Genomic DNA, 18,471 nt, shown 5'->3' with positions numbered 1-18,471 from the left:
TCTCCAGCCTAAACAAGATTTCAAGACAATCACTGGTGGCCATAACTGTGAGGTGCAGTGTGGGGTGGAACTCTGTGTGGATTTGTTGCGTCCCATGTCAACAACCCAATTGGCTGCCTTAACACGTTTGGTTGACAAACAACTGAGAGTTATAGACATTGAATGAGGTATTGAATGATACTAGCACGGGAGCTTCGCAGTTTTGCTGCACTAATGAGTGTTTTACTGAATTTGCATAACTGTGCGGGTTTCGTGTTCTTTGGGAAGTTCTCGCACAGAATATCAACAAAACGTTACCATCTCCTGTCAACCTCCAACGAAGAAATTGACAACGTGACAACATTGTTCGCACCCTCACCGGGGCAGGGGGTGGACAGGGCCGGGCTCTTTCGGGGTGGATGTCATTCTTCTTAATAAAAATTCAGTGTGTGTCCTTACTCTCCCCAGCCCTGTACCACTATGTCAACAGTAGGGCATATGAATGATCATTGTATGCTAACTAATACATTTAACATAATACATTGATACTTGTGTACACAATTATCTGTGCAATGCAAATAAGCATTTAACACAATAAACAAAAACACAACCAGTAGTTGAAAATTAACACGCCCAGATCTAAAAGAGTCATATAATTCATAGATGTCCCATGATGGCCCACAAGAGTTAATATGCAGAAACTGAAACCACTTGAAAGGAGAACCAATTAACAACACACACACACACAAACATATAGAATAAAAATAAAATAAAATCTGGTGCAATGTATTTCTCAAGAAACAGTTGAGGAAGGTTTTGAAGAATCAGTACGCCTTTAATGTTTTTTCACACTTTCTAAATAATCAATGGTCGTTTTGAGTCAAAGTGGCAAGCTTCAAGAGATTAAATGTATATATATATATATATATATATATATATATGAGAAAGGTAGATTGGTAAATCTATAGAGAGGTAGATAGATGGATAATATTATTTCCACAGGAGGGTCAAGCAATTAATGGAGCCTTGCTGAACGTGGACGTATCACTCTAGAAGCGCAGGAATAGCTTTGGCGATGTCTAGATTCATAAGCCTGCAGGTGCCAAGAAGGCACTCCGGGAGCTCCTCTTCGGTGTTGGCCTACACAAAAATGTCTCACCCACTCCATGAGTATCAAAGAATGGACTGGATTGTGCGTGCTGATTCAGAAGTAACAGAAAAAAGGTAGCTGGAAAAATGACGAAGCCCCACCAAAAACAGTGGCTCAAAAGCGAGGTTGAGAAACGTGACTGATCACCTGAATCAGGAATGCGAGCTCAATGACAAGGTTGCTCAGGTAACTCAAGACCAAGTTCACCACGCCCTTTGCTACTGAGGATGAGCCAATGTCCACGTCCAGCTGCACCTCAACAGATATGCACAACAACTTAGTCGTAGTGGTAATGACTTAAAGAAACGACGGTACTGACACCGTGACTGAAACAACTTGTCACAGATGCACTACAACAACAAGCTGTTGCAGAGTCTTTGGACACCTCAATGTAAGTCTTGTCGATGTGGTAGGTGATCTCCAAAGCTTGTCCTATCAAACAAGCCGTCTTGCCAACGCTTTGCTTCACAATCCATGGCCCCTTTGCGATGTGCGGGATGAGCTTGAAGCTAGCGTTACGGTGACGATCATCTCCGCTCACAAAGTTTTCAAGGATTGGGAAGTCTGACAGGGGCGACGTGATCATGTAGTACAGAGCTAAAGAGTATGTTGTGGATCCTGGAACCTGGAATCAGCAAACACAATAAGCAACGAAGAACTACAATCCAATCGAGGCATTGGGACGTATCCTTTCAGTTTTGCTAATGGACAAGTCGTTTCCAAAGGCAACGCTGTCAGGCAGGCATAGTACTGAACCATGCATCTAAGTGCAGAAAGAAGTTTTGGCAACACTTACTTGAATGTTGACGATGAAGAAAAATGGGTCTGGGACTCTGCCCTCATTCCTTTCCTAAAACAACAAAGATTTTTGCAAGTTAGACTCGTGTATACGCTGGTGGAAAATATGTCTACCCGTAAATCTTGGTAAAAACCTTAATGAAACTGGGAATGCAGTGATTACAGTATCACAACAAGCTTATCATAAACCAGTTTGGTTCCCTCTGCTTCAATCATGATCATATAAGTCCGAAATGACAGATTTAAACAGATCACATGATTTACCTGATTGGCCAAAAATTTCTGGATTGGATGCGATGGTCGTGAGGCAAGGTGGTCCTCCCTCTTGTTGGATTTCAACCAATCAGCTGCAACAAATTGCATGACAGGGTCTTCGGCCACCACCTATATTCCTCAGTCCAGAATTCGAAGTGCCAGGTTAGCAAATCTTAATCTTACTATCTGATTCATCCACAAATGAACAACTTCTCACCACCAAGAAGAAACCCAATAATAAATAATGAAGTGGGTTACCTTTTTACGGTCATGCAAATAGTGTTTGCCACGAACTAAGAAAACGCTTGCCTCTGCTGATTCATAACAGCTCGTGGTGCAGCTGCAAGAACTTTTAGGCAGAGTTCCTGCTCGAACCATCAGTTCTATCCCATCTTCAACGGTGTCCTGGTGCATTCGCTTTTGAGCTGCGAAATTGATCAAATGTCAAAAAATTGATCAAATAACTTTCTGTGGGATTGTCATACTAAAACTGTCGTACTTGTGAAGGTTGTGAGAACATGCCTGTGATCCCTTGAAGGCGCTTCACAATGGTTGCAGCAGTGCACGGCCTTTGAACGCGCCCATCCTGTGATGTGATCGGACAAAACCATTCGGATAAGGAAGGGCAGCTCAAATAGCCAACTCGTTCCCAGAGTTGCACCCATCGTCATTAGTCAAAGAGTCAAGACAAGCAGAGTGCACTCCATCGTCACAAAACATAGACTAAGAAAACATAATGATATATTTTTTTAAATCGTCTTAAAATGATACACATGAAGTCTTAACCCTATCTTACCTGGACTTCGTCGGAGGTTTCCTCTGGGTCTGCTGATTTCCGCTGACCGTCCAGATCTGGCTCAAGCTCCGTATCCCATGCCGAGTCTTCTGGAACATCAAAAAACTCGTCCTCAGCTAGCTGCCGGAACATGCTCTGCCCTGCAGTGTTGTTTCCCTGTGAGTGCGAAACCTCATCATCAGTTAGATGGACTGAGGAAATGTTCTGTTTTTGGGACACCTGAAACTTGCAGCCTGTTAAATTTAGCCGCCTCAAGTCTTGACCGATGGAGATGGGCATGTAGTCCGCTGGCTTGACCTTGTAAAATTCGCTTAAAGCTGAATAAAGTATCACAAACATCAGAAATTTTCTTGAATATCGATTTCAGGGAAGACATCCTCATGATGAAAAGCAGCCCAGTTAGCTTGCGCTTCCAGTTACAAGACATGCGGGTATCACATGACAACGGTCGTTCAGTTTATATCTCTTTCTAAAGCTTGTCATCAGAACCACAGGTTAAAGCAACATAGTTTTAGAGGATCAGAGCTGTTGCCTCAAAATCGACAGAGTTTGGAGCTGAAAGCCTAAAATGAATGGTAAAACGAAAGTTCAAAAACCTTCGACAAACCCATAGAAGCACGTTCATCAATTTGATGAAGACAATGCAATTTACACTAAGGCGAGGTGTTCAGAAAGGCATTCATTATACCTGACACCCTCTCAAGGACTCTGAGCGTGATGTCCCTGTTTCTACAATGGCTCCAACGCATGTTGAAGTGCTTCCAGTCTACGGTTAGTATGTGCTTCACTGCACAACGGTAAGGGAAACCACCCTGAGGTGGCAGTGGCGATATGACATAGCCTCCACCTGTTTGTATCAATCCCAAGTTTAGACGTGATGTAGAAGCATCTAAACCATCTCAAATCTCAGTGTCGCATCCTGTCGAAGGCTGCAAATTAGATGATTGAGTCAAGCGAGACCACTGGAATGAGTGAGAAGTTTACTTTTGATCCATGCGCGCACAAACTTTCGTCGTGGAGGACATCTCTCATGATTCACCGACTTGTAGAGAATAACTACAAAAAAACGAAAAGAAAGGCTCTTAAAAGATTGGACGTCCAGAAGGAGGTCACTTTAGGCATTGCAACTCTTTAAACAAAAGCGGATAAAGGCGAATAAACAATTTATGTTGACTCACCATAAGAGCCATCATCTTCACGGCGCCAGTAACGATGCACGAGCAGATCCCTTGGTTTCATGCGCCTGCGCTTCTTTCATTAAAAAGAAAATCTGCTCATAAACATGCTATGGCTATTGCAATAGCATCTGCCTGACTCTTCATCCGACATAAATTTTAGGTGTTGAAGATTTCGGTAAAAAGAAGTTTACATATCTGATACAGCCTTGGAAACTCAAACTGAGGAACTTGTGCATCCTTCAAACTAAACCTAGAATGAAGCCCTCAGCTAGCATTCTTTTGAAGAAAAAAACATAATATTACTGCTGGGACGCAGAATTATAATAACACCTTGAATAAAACATTGTTAAGTAAATCTGTAGATAACACATTCTGTAATAACGAATTATCCAAAAATCTAAGCATAGTCCTAATCAAATCAGGGTAATCTAAATTCATACCAGGGAAGCCAATATTTATGCAACTGCTTGTGGACAATATCTGAATGGCCGTCAATATGCTCTATGACTCTCCCCTTAGAATAGCAGAAGTCCCACCTGAAAGCACCAAAAACCATCAGATTTTTCCGGCGAAGTTTTGTTCCTGTGCGAGAAATCAAACTGCACGAGTGACACCTCAACAGTTCCAAACATAAAAAGATTAGTGTTAACAGTAACTGGTCAAAAATTCCCACAAATATCAGACTTGTGGTGAATAGCCAAGGGCCTTACTCAACCCGTGAAGAACCCAAGCTCATGACACTTTCAAATACGGATTCACAAGAAGCTTGAACCACTCCAACAGCCATCAATGCAGGAGGATCCTCTCCACGTATCTGAAATAAAAGAAAACAGCTTTTCAGTAACCCACATTTTAATAACACAAAGCACGAAAGAAAAACAAAAACAAAAACAAATCCTCCTCGAAACCACTTACTTCAGTGCAACATACACGGCACACTGAATTGCTAAGTCTAAAATGGAACTGTTGGTAGGCATCGATTTAGAGCATGCAATTTACAATTTCAAAGAAAAAAGCAGAAATTGTAATTCAAAAGAAAACTGAGAGTAATTTTGGCCAGCCCATCACCATGCTCTTAAGTCCATGGTGATCAGTGGTTTCCCTGAACAGTCGCAATCCTGGACACAAAAAAGTGAAGCAAAATTGGTATCATAAGTTTACATATCTAACTTTTTGAAAGCACGTGAATGCAAATGAGGAAGATCATGTCACAAACCCACAGATTTACCATTTCTACAGCCAAATATCTGCCATGGCGAATCGGCTATCACATCTGGAGATGCATCCCTTGGGAGTAAAGATCCAATCCACCCTGGTAAATCTGAAACACCCGCGTGCACACGCGCGAGGAAGAAGGTGAGATAACATCCATTGCAAGAGTGGAAGAATGAAGCACCTCAATAGTTGATTCATTACCCCAGCAATAGCCACAACTACGAAAATTCACCAAAAAAGTACAATACAATGCATTGTCCCTGTAGATGTCCAATGAACGGATTATAATGACATGATATTTCAAGGAAATGTAGAATAACCTGCGGGAGTTGTTGCATCTTCTCGAAAGAGAGGATTTGTGATAGAGCCAGCACCGCAAGCAAGGTCTCTTACAAGACCATTGCGTCTCCTTACTGAGAGCCTGTGACAGTCACGCATACATCAAAAACTGTACATCATATTCACGAGATTGACAGAGCAGGTGCCAGAATCAATGAATGTTACTCGCACTCTCCGTTTCCTATTAATGAAACAAAGCTGAGAAACTATGGAATTGTAGCAACAGAATCGCCAGAATGATGCTACTATACCTGAAAAGATATCTCCGTTTCCTATTAGCAGGGACAAATAGTCTATATTTTCCTGGCAGGGTGTCCTGTATTTAGCATCCACAAGCAATGAATCAGTCGACAGCAAGTGTGTTCATATAATCCAACTTCCAAGCTCAGTTACATAGAAGTTAGGTATAGGTCTCTTATGCTTTGAAGCGAACTCAGACCTGCTCAGCCGCTTCCTTGAGCGCTGACATCCACCTTGCTGCCTCCTCAGAACTCCGTGCTCCAAATTTCAGCTTGTCGTCGTGGTTGTAAGAGTCGTATATTTCGAACACAAAAAGGGTCCAACCATGAATTTTTTCTCGCCCATGGTCAGCTACTCTCGTGGAAGGATCAATAATTCCAGTTTTGATAGGAGTCTGCACAGATACAAATAAAAACGACCAAAAATCCTTTCAAAACTTCAGCCTAAAATCAGTCCAATTAACATGCAATCTGGTAATCGCTTCACTCGCTTCTTATACAATGTTTCAATTGTGCATCCAAAATGGCACAAACGATATATTTGCATGAACTAGTGACTGCACCTCATTTTTGAGCGAACAGATGCCTAAGCGATCACGCAAGACACAAATATCAATGCGCATCTCAGAAAGTTGGAATGACAGTTCGGAGAATCAAAAAGGATTGTCGACGACTAAAAGTACTCAACCACAACATAGAATACCCTTCGTATTCTAATCCCCGAAATTTTTCACCAGCCCCAGAGCTGATAAATCGCACCACAGCATAGGATTGCCGCGGATAATTTGAAGGTCTATCTTGTGAAATCCTGAACATGAGAGTTTTATTCCTTTCACAGTGTTTAGGCAGATTGTCGACTTAGTGCATACCAGTACACCATCAATCGTCAAGGCATAGTTCCAATAAAATGAGTCCTTACAGATCGACAACGAATGCCGTCAACCTGATTCACGCACGTTTGCAGGAATTGGGAGGTGAACAAGAAGGTGTTTAAGCCAAATAGCTTTACAAGTATTGAAAATCTATAGTATACACAACATTAACAAGAACATTTCAAAGATGTGTCATTCAAGACGGTGTCTGCTTCAGGCAAAGAACTGACCTCGTCTGGATGAGCAGGCTTCTCCTTGTAAAAAAACGCCCGGTTCCCAGCAAGCACAAAGTAGCGCTTCCGAGGGTTTGTCATCATCAACCTGTTGGACTCTATCAAGTACAGCCATCCTTCCATACTAGCCATGGAAATCCCCTACCTGTGCTCAACAGCTCCTCTTCAGAGCAGACGGCTCGAATCGATTGCTGCAAACCATCACAATGGCAGGAGATTACTTAGATGCGTGCTCGTAAGAAGCACTCTAGATAGTGTGAAGCATTGTTGATGAGGAACTGCTGCGTATCTGCTGAATAAAACATGGGAGGAAATGCTCAGTGAGATATTGGTTAACCTCTCGCCGACAGAAGACATCAAACTCAATACAATCACAAAATTCCAAAGTTCTATGATAGATACGGCCTCAAACACACTCATCCGTAATATTGGCAGGACCCCGAGCACGCAGAAATTGTCAAAGCAGTTAACAACGTACACGCAGAAACTAGCCATCGATACCGACTACTTCTCTCCATTGCGCCGTAAATGCATCTCGGGAGCACGGGTTATTGCAAGCGATCATTGTGATCGATCACCCACTCGAAAGAGATGATTCCAATAAAGTAAACTCACTCACGCGCTCACTCAATTCTAAGGTCGTCTGACTTTGAGTAATTTACTTCTAAAGATAATGTAGATCAGAAAAACAAAGCAGCAGTTCCGACCTCGAAGCTAGCTACTCTACGAGATCTTCATGTCATCGCAAAAAAATCAGTTGACACGAGACATGGAACCCAATGTGATCCAATTCAAGCAATGTGAGCGTCCTACAAGAGGGATCATGGTCTCCACGGTGACGAAAACCACGATCCTTCTCGGCGACAACAGCTAAGGAACATAACCAGCTAGAGTATACTCCGATCAACAGAAAATAACAACAAAACTTCTTCAAACTCGACACACGTGCTCAAAAATCTCTAATCTCTAAACACGAACACCGGATCCAAGGAGGAGAGTAAACGAAGATCACTATCAGGCGTCCCCCAATTATCCACGGTCAGGCCAGTGATCAATAGTTGGAACGAGAGCCTTGCAACGCTCTCATGACAGCAACGGCGCACCTGAGAAGAAAGAGAAACGGTGGCGAGAAGAGCTATAGCTTCTGGAGGCCGCTTCTTAATAGCCAGCGACGAAGAATCCACTTGATCTCCAGGTCGCACTAGCCCGATCGCGGAATGGAGAGTGTGTTTCAAACTGTGCTGGTGATTTCGAAGCAGAAGGCAAGCAGTCGGGTGATCGACTGCAGTGGATTAGACCGGAGGGTGCAGTGAAGCCGATCGTGACATTAGTATCTCGGATCGCCGTCGAGTGTGACTGAATGCCGGAGAACAAGTGCTCGATGTCAGTGGATCCACCTCGGCGACGGAGCTGTCATCTCTCTCGCCTTCATCGTCGCCCCATCTCGGATGATCTCTCTCAGTTCCCATTCCCGACGTGACTTGGCTGCCGCCACACGCTGGAATTGCCCAGTCCCAGCGGACAAATCAAGCCGCTCTTGCGACGCCGACGCCGACGCCGACGCCCCCTGGAATTTCTCCTTTCTATCGCAACCGTTGCATGAAGAAAACTCAGAAGGAAAACTATAGTGGCCGTGTGAAAAGCGATGTGCGCCATGGCACTGGGGGGTTGACATGTGGCATCTGACGCCTGCATGACGTATGCCCTGAATCCGCTCACATGTGTCCAAGCATCATGCTTAATATTCAAAAACATTCGTGTGTGTGTGTGTGTGTTTTCTTTATTATTATTATTATTTTTTTAATTGGAAAACATGTTTCAGCAAAAAGAAATGAGATTGAAGATAATGTGGTTGTTGTTGTTGTGTTGGTTTGTTTTTGATGAATTACTCTTTATGATGGTTATCATCATGGAATGGAATACCTTCCTGTGTTAATTGTTGATGATGGTTTCGTTGTACAAGTTTGGTGAATTAGCTTACTTTTAATTTTAAAATTATACATGTATGTATGTATATGTGTATGTGTGAATATGTAGTTGTTAGGCTTCAAGACTATTTCATAGAAATAAATAGTTTCTTAAATTTTTCATGGTGTGTCAGTGGAATGTTTCTTTTCAATTCATCCTATATTTCCATTGTTATTCTTAATTCACATGCATAGAGTAAAAGTTGTTTTTACCATTCCAATTAAATATTGTCACATATGCAACTTAGAATGTTTTTTGTTTATTCCAGCTTTCTATTATGTTATTATATTATTTCTATTTAAATGTATAAGATAATATATTTTTGTAAAGTATCTCGTATGCCTACTACAAGTAGTTGGAAGATTATCATGGTGGATCAAGTATGCATTTAATGATCTTTAAATATCAAAACCATTTCAATTCTCATGTTGCACAAGAAGCTCTTCTATGCATTTTATGGGATATATCCATACATTTTCAACCATCCACTTAGCTTTAAAATTAAAACATAAACTATACAGTATTTTTTAAAAAATATTAAAAAATATTTTGAAACAAACTTTACTAAAATATAGATATATTCAAGATGTGAAATTTGCTAATAATCATGCATAATTGTCATAGAGTTTTTGGTGATTCTTTAAGTAAAAAACATATATTACATGAATCAAAACTGGATATTGAACAATTAGAAAAACAATGTGACAAACTTGAAGAAAGAATTGTGTGTCTTGAAGAGCAAGCAAACTTAGATCAAATAAGACAAAATCAAATCATTCTTTGTAGAATTCTTAAAGATTCCGCGAATAAGATATTGGAATGTAACGAATTGTGGGCACCAACTTCAAAAGCAAGTTGGTGCCATGTTCTCAATTCCTTAACACGACCACAACTAATAAAAGCAAAAATTCCATTAAAATATTGGCCACAAATGAAAGAAATGCTGTCACCTTCAACAACAATGTTAAGTGAATGGATTGATAAATCTTTAGAAAAGAAGCTTCAGCCTGTTATTGAGGATATGAGCCCTCTGAATCAAAAGTTATGGAATGAAATATGTGAAATTTTAAACCTAAATTTTGTTCAAAACAAATGTAATGAAAAATGTGGAGTAAGATTGTGTAAATGTTCTCCTTTTTTACATTGCAAGCATGATAAGTTTGATGTTTAAAAGATTCAACTATATTTTGTGGTTACAAATCTTGACACTCATCAATATAATTTATGGCCAATATATTGTGGAAGAAGAGATTGCAAAACAGAGATTATGGTGAATTATTTTTGAAGTTGAATTCCGAAATTGTGTTGGTATACACAATCAAAACTTCTGATCGTCTAAATAAGTTTCATGGACCTAATAACAGTATAAAATTCAAATCATAATTTTTATTTTTGTAACAGCGTTTTATCTTATGATAATTATTAATTTAGTTATTTAAAATCTTTTTAAACTTTCAATTTTTTTATGTTATAAGTTTGAGTTTTGAATTACATCACACCAAGGCTTTTAAATTATACAATATATTTTAATGCATTTTTATCTGGTAACAATATTTTTACATACATTGATTTAATACCAGTTTTTTGGTTTTGAGTGGTGCTATGATTTGATATTACTAGAACACAATCTTTGATATTGCATAGACATGATAATTTGTATAAATTATCACCTCTGTTTAATGTTAACCAATTTCTTCTGTTTCAGGTTTACAAAAATATTAGATGAATGATATTGTGATTTTTATTAGATTTATATTTGTGCATTCATAATTTTATATTAAATGAAATGTATTTTTGCTATTCGCTATAAAACTTTATTCTAGCAAAACTTCATATCTATATATCTATATATATATATATATATATATATGTGTGTGTGTGTGTGTGTATATGCAGATACATATTTTTATTTAAATATTTTTTTGATATTTTTTTGCAGAAATTATTAAAAAATCATAAATGTTCAAAAATACATATTTTAAGTTTAATACTACATTAAATTTTTTATTAACTTGTTTGTAATGAATATTATTGACTATATTTAGCGTTACATTGGCCTTGAGATGCCTTAATACAGAGCAATATGTTTGGAAGATCAAGGCATCAAAATGATTACTGTATGTATATATATTCTAATACACTGAGTTTACTGTGACAAAAAAAACTTGTCAAAACATAATGATGCTCCAGAAACAATACAAAATACATGACGCTCTTCTTCTTTTAAATTTTTTTTTTGCTTTTCTAATTGTCAAATATTAATACAACATTGTTTGCAATAATCAATTACTTTATAGTTAACATGACAAACTTTTCATGTTTTGTTGTGTCTTGTTTTATTATGGTTTGGTTCTGAGCATTTGTGTTTTGGTGCCCTTCGAATGGGTTTTAGGGTTTGGGTTTTCGCAAAATCTCTCCACCCCCGTTCCCCATAGCCAGCAAACCTCGGCACCTATTCCTCGTCGGCTTCGGCTTCGGCTTCGAATGGCTTTCCTTCCCTCGGTTGCATATCGCACCCGAGTTTACATCACATGAGCCGAGCTTACTCCTGGCATTGCTACAAAAGTGTTTCCAAACTTCAGCGTGAGTATGCTTCTCGTGGTTGTGACCTCAACGCGTTTGGCCAATTTTGTTTCACCTACACTGCTCCCAGTTTCCGTTTGTAATGTGTTTTCCATGACAGCGGAGAAAATCTTACGTGGGTTCGCTGTAGCTAGGTTGTGAAATTAGGATTCGTTTGACGAAATAATATGTGTAGGTTTATGATCCCTTGCTCTGCCATGACCAAGTGGTGACAAGGTCGTTCAGGAAACGCTGAGAGGTGCGGACAGTTGCGTGCACAGTATTTTTCTATATGATAGGATGAAGGCTGCTTGCGTGTATTTGGCTTTTAATTGGAGTGATCTGTCTGATACGGGGATTTAATTATTAATGGAAGTCAATGATCTTGGTTTTATCAAATTTTCCATATGAAGTATTTGTTCACTACTTCGCAATTGGGAATGTATGCATTAGCCCCTGTATCAGAGCTTTTAACTTCTGTGGGTTACACATTTATGCTTTGAGTCTGTTATGATCACGTGAACAGGATGACGGCACTAGCTGGTAATTTGACGGGCTTCTCAATGGGGAGTTGTATTAAGCCTCTGTTACAAACCAATGCCAACAGTTCGTTTGCTAGTAGCTGCAGTGTTGAATCCATCGCAATGTACCATGCTAAAAAGTTGAGGTGCTCAGGTATGGTATGGACTACATGACACTGCAGAGTGCACTTGCTTTTATCTCTCAAAGCGGTGTGTAGCTATATGTTGTTGTCTTTAAAGTTTACCTTCTGCCAGCGTGCCTTTCTTGGCCACTACGAATTGATTTGGCTCTTCCATTTGGTGAAGTTGTATGAAGCTTGGTCTATTAAGTATGACTTCGATGGGCAAATTTCCGCAGATTGTGTAGTTGTGTCCCTGCTCGTGTCCCTATATCTTTGTTTATGGTATTCGCATGGATTCATCTCCAGTAGACTTTGGTCAATGACAGAATTGCCTGGTTTTTCCTCTCAAGCTTTTGCGATGATCTAATGTGATTATATTTTCCTGGTGTTACGCAGTCTTGCAAAGTGCAGCCACAAGGTCTAGACAGTTGTTACACTCATTGAAGACAGACGAATCACTTGAAACTGGAATAAGGTTTCTCCTTATGAAAGACTCCTGATTATCCATCTAAACGTGAATATTGGTATTGGAGAGTAAAAAGCTTGTTTACTCGATAACTGACTGAACACTTAGTTCTTTTATGGGGTTTTAGGTCTTCAACAGCGTGGCGAATACATTTTTGAAAGGACGATATTTATATATTCTCTGGAAATTGATGAGTATTCCAATTTATTGTTCTGTGCAATGTGGGCACTTCCAGGAAGTCGTGGTCAAGACTACTGTCAACGAGGTGGGGTTGCTTGGCCACGGGTCGTTCTATGGGTGGGTCAAATTCTGGTCAGCCACTCTTCAGTTATCGTGTCATTCAGTCTTGAATGCATAGGGATTAAATTGATGCACATCCTTTGTACCAGACTTTATGTGAAGCCAGTAGATGCTGGGTAGTGTGCAGTCTTTAAGCAGAATATGTTAGCTGAGTCTGGATGACAATGTGCTTGTTGCTGCCAGTGGATGATTGGAACATGCACATATGTGGAATGATTGATTTTTTCACTTGTGTTTTCTTATTTATCATAAATTGGATTGTAATGCTTGAACAGCATTTCCAAGAACTAGAGAGCGAGACCCCTACAAGCTCTTAGGGATCCACAGAGAAGCTGGGGAGGAAGAGGTCCGAGAAGTCCGGATCTACCTTGCTGGTCAGGTATCTATGTTACCTATCTCTTTGTCACACTCACACACTCTCACACACACACACATCTATATATAGTGGAGTGTGTGAGTGTATGTGACACTTGGAGATGTTTACGAACATTTTGTGCTATTATTCTATCACTGAGTATTGCAAGCTGTATTTCTTATCTTAAAACATGGCATGCGTGGCTGTTGTGTTGCTTTGGATATTTAAGTACGGCGGTGATGCAGAAGGTGTGGAGTCGAGTGAGGCTGCGTATGATAAGATTATGATGGAGAAATTGCGTGAATACCAAAAATCTCAATTCAAGCCAAAGAAGGAGATCAAACCACTGCCAGCTTGGCAGCAAAAGATTGTTGATATGTATCAAATTCCGAATAAAGAAGTCATTTTAAGGATAGCCGCTTTTTATGTTCTGGTTGGAGTATAGAGCGTGCTCAAACCTGGAAATGGGGGTCCTGCTTTTCAGGTAAGAATGTCCTTCAAGTGTTCGTCAGTTCGAACCCTTGGTTTCTCTCACTAAAGCAACGAAGCAGTGATGACAAATAACAGCGGGTTCATTTCAAGTCACACGCTGCGGGCTTGTATCCATGAACTTTGAACGACGTATCGTAAAGAATAAGGACACATGCTTTTCACTTGTCTTTTTGGTGCATTGTTACAATTTTGGACAATCGTTCTTGGTCACTTTTATATTCCGATGAAAGCTTGCATATGTTGCCAGAGTTTTTGAGCTCATTTTTACAGAAGACAAGTTCAGTTTCTAATAAAACACTGTTGATGATAACAACCATTTGTTGGTCTTCCCGTCAGGTGCTCACCTCATTTCTAGCGTGTATATTCTTCCTCAATGACTGTATCAAGAAGATTGGCAGGTCTTTTCTTATTGGGTATGTTCTCTACCGCGAGCCTTCTGAGTCTGCCACTGTATTTATGGTCTTATTTCAGGATTTGAAATGGAGCCCAATGATTTTTTGACCCGACATGTTTCTTATGCAATCACGTATTTTATCCTAATTGAAAGGTTTGTTGACTTTCAGATTCCATTTACTTATTTATAATCTAGGTTATTGGAGAAGCATTAGACTTTGCGGCGATCCCGGTTGTAATTTATAATGCCGGTCTTTGGCTATGTACAGATTTGGCTCGCTGGTCCTGGGCTGGGTGTTCGCCTCCTTGGCACTACTTATTTCTACAAAGGTTCTTCCTTCGTCGTGGACTCTTGAACTCGCCTCATCCCTCGTTCCCTATATCTTCCTCTGTGGCGCCTGCACATATTTGAGATGACGACGAACTTTCTGCCTGGTTTTTCTGTCACAAAGAGACAGTACAAGAGGTCGTAGACAGCGGAGGTAAAAAGGATGACGGGAAGCCGTGCTTTGCATGCCCCTTGTAGCTTTAGAACCTGGTTTTAGTGGTAGTTGAGCCTCATTTTGAGTGCCAAACGGTGCTCGGTTTCATTTCACAGATGAGAGTTTAGATTTACTTGTACAAATGTGTACTAAAGTATAAGGAACGAAGGTGTTTTACATCATTACAAATTCATAGGTCACAAGGTATCTATTGCAATCGAAATACTAGAAATTAGGATTTCTATGGTTACCATTTTACAGACCCTGACTCTGAAAACGAATGATGGTTTCGAGTAGAAAGAAAGTTCCAGAGCAATTGTGATCTGAACCTTATATTAGTATCGACAAGCACACAAGTGTGTCGCACACTGACGGACGACTGAATTTTTGTGAAAAAACTTTTCCGATTCGTTTTACGAAACTCAAAGTAGGCAGAATCTTTTGTTTTGATCCCAACCTTGGCAGTCCACCTGTATCGCCTTCACCCACCAATCAAAACTTTTCCATGGAGACGACTCTGATATTTTCGAGAAACTGAGATTCAACCGTAATAAAATGGATTTCCGCTGTTTGAAGAAAGAGTTGTCATATTTTGGCTGAGAGGGCTCCAAATCCAAAGAGCCCACAGGAACGATGGACGTCAGCCACGGCATTATCCACGTAGGAGTTTCATTTGCTGCCTGCTTTGCGAGATAGCCACGTCGGTTTTACCAGTATCCCTACGGCTAATGGGCTTACGAGTTTCCCTCTGGGTTTGTAGTGTTGATTGATGCAGCGCTGGCTTCCATCGGTTTGCATCCGTCCGTGTGGAGGGGCTACGCCATAGCCACCCTCCATTGCACGAAATTACCAAACCCTCGCTTGCCCCTGCACGTTACCACCTCGTGCTCCGCATTCGGAGCAGCAGTCTGCTCCGCTGCATTCCCAATTTTGTGTGTCAAGCGTACCGCGGTTGTTTGAGAGTAGACGTGGGCGTGCTTGTCGGAGGCATTTTTGAACCTCGTGAGTGTCTCCTCGTTTGCTTATTCGTGGATTTCAGTGTCCAGAGATCGCTCGTGTAATTGTCAAGCCTTGATTTGCGTTTTCGAAGCTTTTGATAGTGAAGCCCTTTGCAGTTTGGTGGGTTTCTGGAATATTGTGCTGTGGCGGTGGAATGAGTCGACCATTTTGGTTCCCAGGCTCTACATCCCCGCGAGTTTTGGTCCAAGTGTGTGGGATTGGTTGTAGGGCTTCGTGTACACAGAGCATTTTGCGTTTTCTGTCGAGATTTTATCCAGAATTTTGCTGCGGTGTAATTGCAGTACTGAGACACGAAAGAGAATTACAGCTAGCTGGTTAGTGGAATCTTAGACTGATATCTAATCATGAGCCACCTTTGCAGCCAGAACCAGCTATCACTCATTCTGAGAAAGGGAAAATGTACGAAGAAGCAGTTGCAGGGTCCTTTACAGTCTCTCGCTGTTTCTTTTCTTCTTTCTTTCTTTCTATCTATCTTATAAACCTTTCTTTTCTCTTTCCCTTGACGATCTTTCACAATTCTGACTGGTGGATTTCAAGCATTTTTCGAAGTTGGAAGTTTGCTACTAACTTGGGTACCATTTAGAGCAGTATTTAAGGCAATGTGTTCATCCTGGACTTTATAAAGCATTACATCAGCATTTGGTTTGACAATGTGTTCAATTTGCACCAATTAAAAACTGCTGTTCTTAATGAATTATTGTGCAGATCAATAGAGGCATTTGTACATCAAGTCTTTTCTTAAATGCCTTGGGATTGTATTCTTAGACATTCGATGCTGAGTGCGTGACTATGAGGTTGACTGCAGATTTGAGGATTTCCAGAGGATAAAATGGCGCTAGTACAGTGTTTGCAGTCGCAAGTTCTGACATCGAGCTCCAGTCAACAGGTCAGTGTTTTTTTTATCACTTTAAATTTTCCTTTTTATGAGTATGAAGCATTAATTCTGTTAATTCCTTTTTTAATACGGCAATTGTGAAATCAGACTCTAATACAGATTGACCTGTCGTTGTGCTATTCTAATTTATTGGATAGATGTCATCATGTAACGTTGAGAGAAGTTGATTATGTGAAGCCCAAGTCTTGGTAGATATCTTCTTATGGCTAGGTTCAACAAAGTTTATAATTGCAGCATTTGTGGGCTCACAGGCGATTCTGTGTGAGAAGTCTTCATCATGCTCACCCCGTTTGTTTCTAGTTCCTATCACCAGTTCCTCTTTCTCTTCCTTTCTGGCGGCTCCAAACCACGCCTCTTCATCTTTATTATTTAAACGTCTTTCAAGCGATTCCTTTTTGGGCGCACGCTTATCCAAAATTTCTAGTCACACCAAAAATGTATCTGGCCAGCGGTACTTGCGCACAATAGTACAAGCTAATGATTCGACAGCAGATGAACCCCTCCCTTCAGATATGTCGTTAGAGAATGCTTTGCAACTGCTTGGAGTTAGAGAGGGTGCATCTTTTGAAGAAATATTAAGAGCTAAAAAGGTGATGACCGAGAAGAGCGGTGGAGATCAAGAACAAATTGTGCAGGTTAGCACTCATAGGTTCTGTCTTCTAGTGTATCATTTTGAGTATCTTTTTCAATGTGATCACACCCGCCTCTTAGTAATGCAGCAATTTGTAGATAAGTTGGCCGTGGATCTCTTGCAGGTCGAGGCAGCATACGACATGTTATTGATGCAAAGTCTGTCACAACGACGAGCTGGAAAAGTTGTTGATAGCGCTGTCCGATATGCTGACGTTAGAAAGCCTAAGTCCTCTGGCGGAGGACCGGAATGGTTGCAGAAGGCATTGAAAAATGCTCCCGTATCTTTTGAGACTCCTTCAAATTCCGAACTTGGACTTCAATCAGGACTATATGCAGCTTTGATTGTTTGGACTTTTGCAACTGGAGTTACTTCATCTCCAATTGAAGGAGCGCTGGCTGGGCAAGATACCCCAGGTTTTATTTTAGCTGTTGGATTTGGACTCGCTGTATACTTCCTGAGGAAAAAAAATACCAAATTAGGTGAGGCCCTTCAAGTGGTACATCTATTTATTTTGTTTGTCAATCATTATGCCCAGCTTTCATAGACTTTATCGAGGTTCGGAACTTTGTTGGTCCCTCGTGCAAACAATGATCGAAAACCAAGGTCGTCACAATGTTTGCAATCGACTTTGCTGTTGCTAGGAGGAAGATAACACGTTGACTCATCATCCGTCAACAAAGTAGTGACTTTCTAATGGATCTTCAAATGGTTGTTGTGTATGCAGCAAAAGCGGTTCTCATCTCAATTGGGGGACTTGTGTCGGGAGCGGTGCTAGGTGGATTGGTGGAGAGTTGGCTACGTGTAGACATTGTTCCAGTATTTGGAATTGGGTCACCTGCGATTGTTGTCAGTGAGTTTGTGCTGTTCTCCCTGTGGTTCAGCTCTTTGTATTTGAGATGATGAAACTACTATCTTCATCTACAATGTGCTCCGGCAGCAGTTAGTGAAGGTTTTGAGAATTTGATCCCACATCTGTATTGATCATGTCTTACGTAGAGACATTAGCATTCCTCTATTGTAAAGCCAGAAGTAACAGAGGAAATCACATGCACTGTGTACATTTACTGAAGACTGGAATTTGGTTGATAAGTCCAGAAATTTTGTAGACTGCCGATCTACTTTGCGTAATCTCAGTAGCCTTATATTTTGCGTGTAATAGTATCATGCTCTGCAATATGTGCGCTCTCCGATTTGTAGTGTAGGTTAT

At 40.6% G+C, this 18,471-nt stretch overlaps 3 protein-coding genes across 14 annotated transcripts; 2 read left to right on the top strand and 1 right to left on the bottom strand.

The window, feature by feature from the left end:
• Positions 1 to 744: 744 nt before the first annotated feature.
• LOC112287485 (protein ENHANCED DISEASE RESISTANCE 2-like) lies at positions 745 to 8,458 on the bottom strand. The gene is made up of 20 exons (XM_024530510.3): positions 8,158 to 8,458; positions 7,052 to 7,343; positions 6,150 to 6,344; positions 5,962 to 6,026; positions 5,692 to 5,792; positions 5,385 to 5,477; positions 5,225 to 5,274; positions 4,867 to 4,970; positions 4,597 to 4,692; positions 4,157 to 4,221; positions 3,963 to 4,034; positions 3,667 to 3,825; positions 2,979 to 3,295; positions 2,705 to 2,768; positions 2,441 to 2,607; positions 2,192 to 2,311; positions 1,926 to 1,979; positions 1,515 to 1,754; positions 1,277 to 1,378; positions 745 to 1,119 (listed from the first exon to the last, which is right to left on the bottom strand). Exons 2-20 carry the CDS (start codon positions 7,184 to 7,186, stop codon positions 1,024 to 1,026), a joined length of 2,295 nt encoding a protein of 764 aa, XP_024386278.1. The 5' UTR covers positions 7,187 to 7,343; positions 8,158 to 8,458; the 3' UTR covers positions 745 to 1,023.
• A 2,540-nt stretch (positions 8,459 to 10,998) lies between these two features.
• LOC112287814 (uncharacterized) lies at positions 10,999 to 14,918 on the top strand. Of its 9 annotated transcripts, none has more exons than XM_024531268.3 (9): positions 10,999 to 11,139; positions 11,415 to 11,605; positions 12,111 to 12,259; positions 12,624 to 12,702; positions 12,929 to 12,990; positions 13,269 to 13,367; positions 13,597 to 13,832; positions 14,177 to 14,253; positions 14,503 to 14,918. In XM_024531268.3, exons 1-7 carry the CDS (start codon positions 11,131 to 11,133, stop codon positions 13,791 to 13,793), a joined length of 786 nt encoding a protein of 261 aa, XP_024387036.1. In that variant the 5' UTR covers positions 10,999 to 11,130; the 3' UTR covers positions 13,794 to 13,832; positions 14,177 to 14,253; positions 14,503 to 14,918. The 9 variants fall into 9 exon arrangements, with proteins under 9 accessions (XP_024387036.1, XP_024387035.1, XP_090109973.1 ...); XM_024531267.3 differs by having other exon boundaries at positions 13,594 to 13,832; XM_090253847.1 differs by having other exon boundaries at positions 13,269 to 13,372.
• A 711-nt stretch (positions 14,919 to 15,629) lies between these two features.
• On the top strand, positions 15,630 to 18,392 carry LOC112287813 (protein CHAPERONE-LIKE PROTEIN OF POR1, chloroplastic). 4 transcript variants are annotated; one of them, XM_090253842.1, is made up of 6 exons: positions 15,630 to 15,717; positions 16,097 to 16,134; positions 16,541 to 16,621; positions 16,882 to 17,265; positions 17,386 to 17,743; positions 17,989 to 18,392. In XM_090253842.1, exons 3-6 carry the CDS (start codon positions 16,565 to 16,567, stop codon positions 18,162 to 18,164), a joined length of 975 nt encoding a protein of 324 aa, XP_090109968.1. In that variant the 5' UTR covers positions 15,630 to 15,717; positions 16,097 to 16,134; positions 16,541 to 16,564; the 3' UTR covers positions 18,165 to 18,392. The 4 variants fall into 4 exon arrangements, with proteins under 4 accessions (XP_090109968.1, XP_090109967.1, XP_024387029.1 ...); XM_090253841.1 differs by having other exon boundaries at positions 16,097 to 16,331; XM_024531261.3 differs by lacking the exon at positions 16,097 to 16,134.
• Positions 18,393 to 18,471: the final 79 nt, after the last annotated feature.

This window comes from Physcomitrium patens, chromosome 10 (assembly GCF_059467195.1).
Source record: "Physcomitrium patens ecotype Gransden chromosome 10, ASM5946719v1, whole genome shotgun sequence".
Lineage (NCBI taxonomy): Eukaryota > Viridiplantae > Streptophyta > Bryopsida > Funariales > Funariaceae > Physcomitrium > Physcomitrium patens.
The sequence above is the reverse complement of the archived record's forward strand: the minus strand, read 5'-3'. Positions and strand labels throughout refer to the sequence as shown.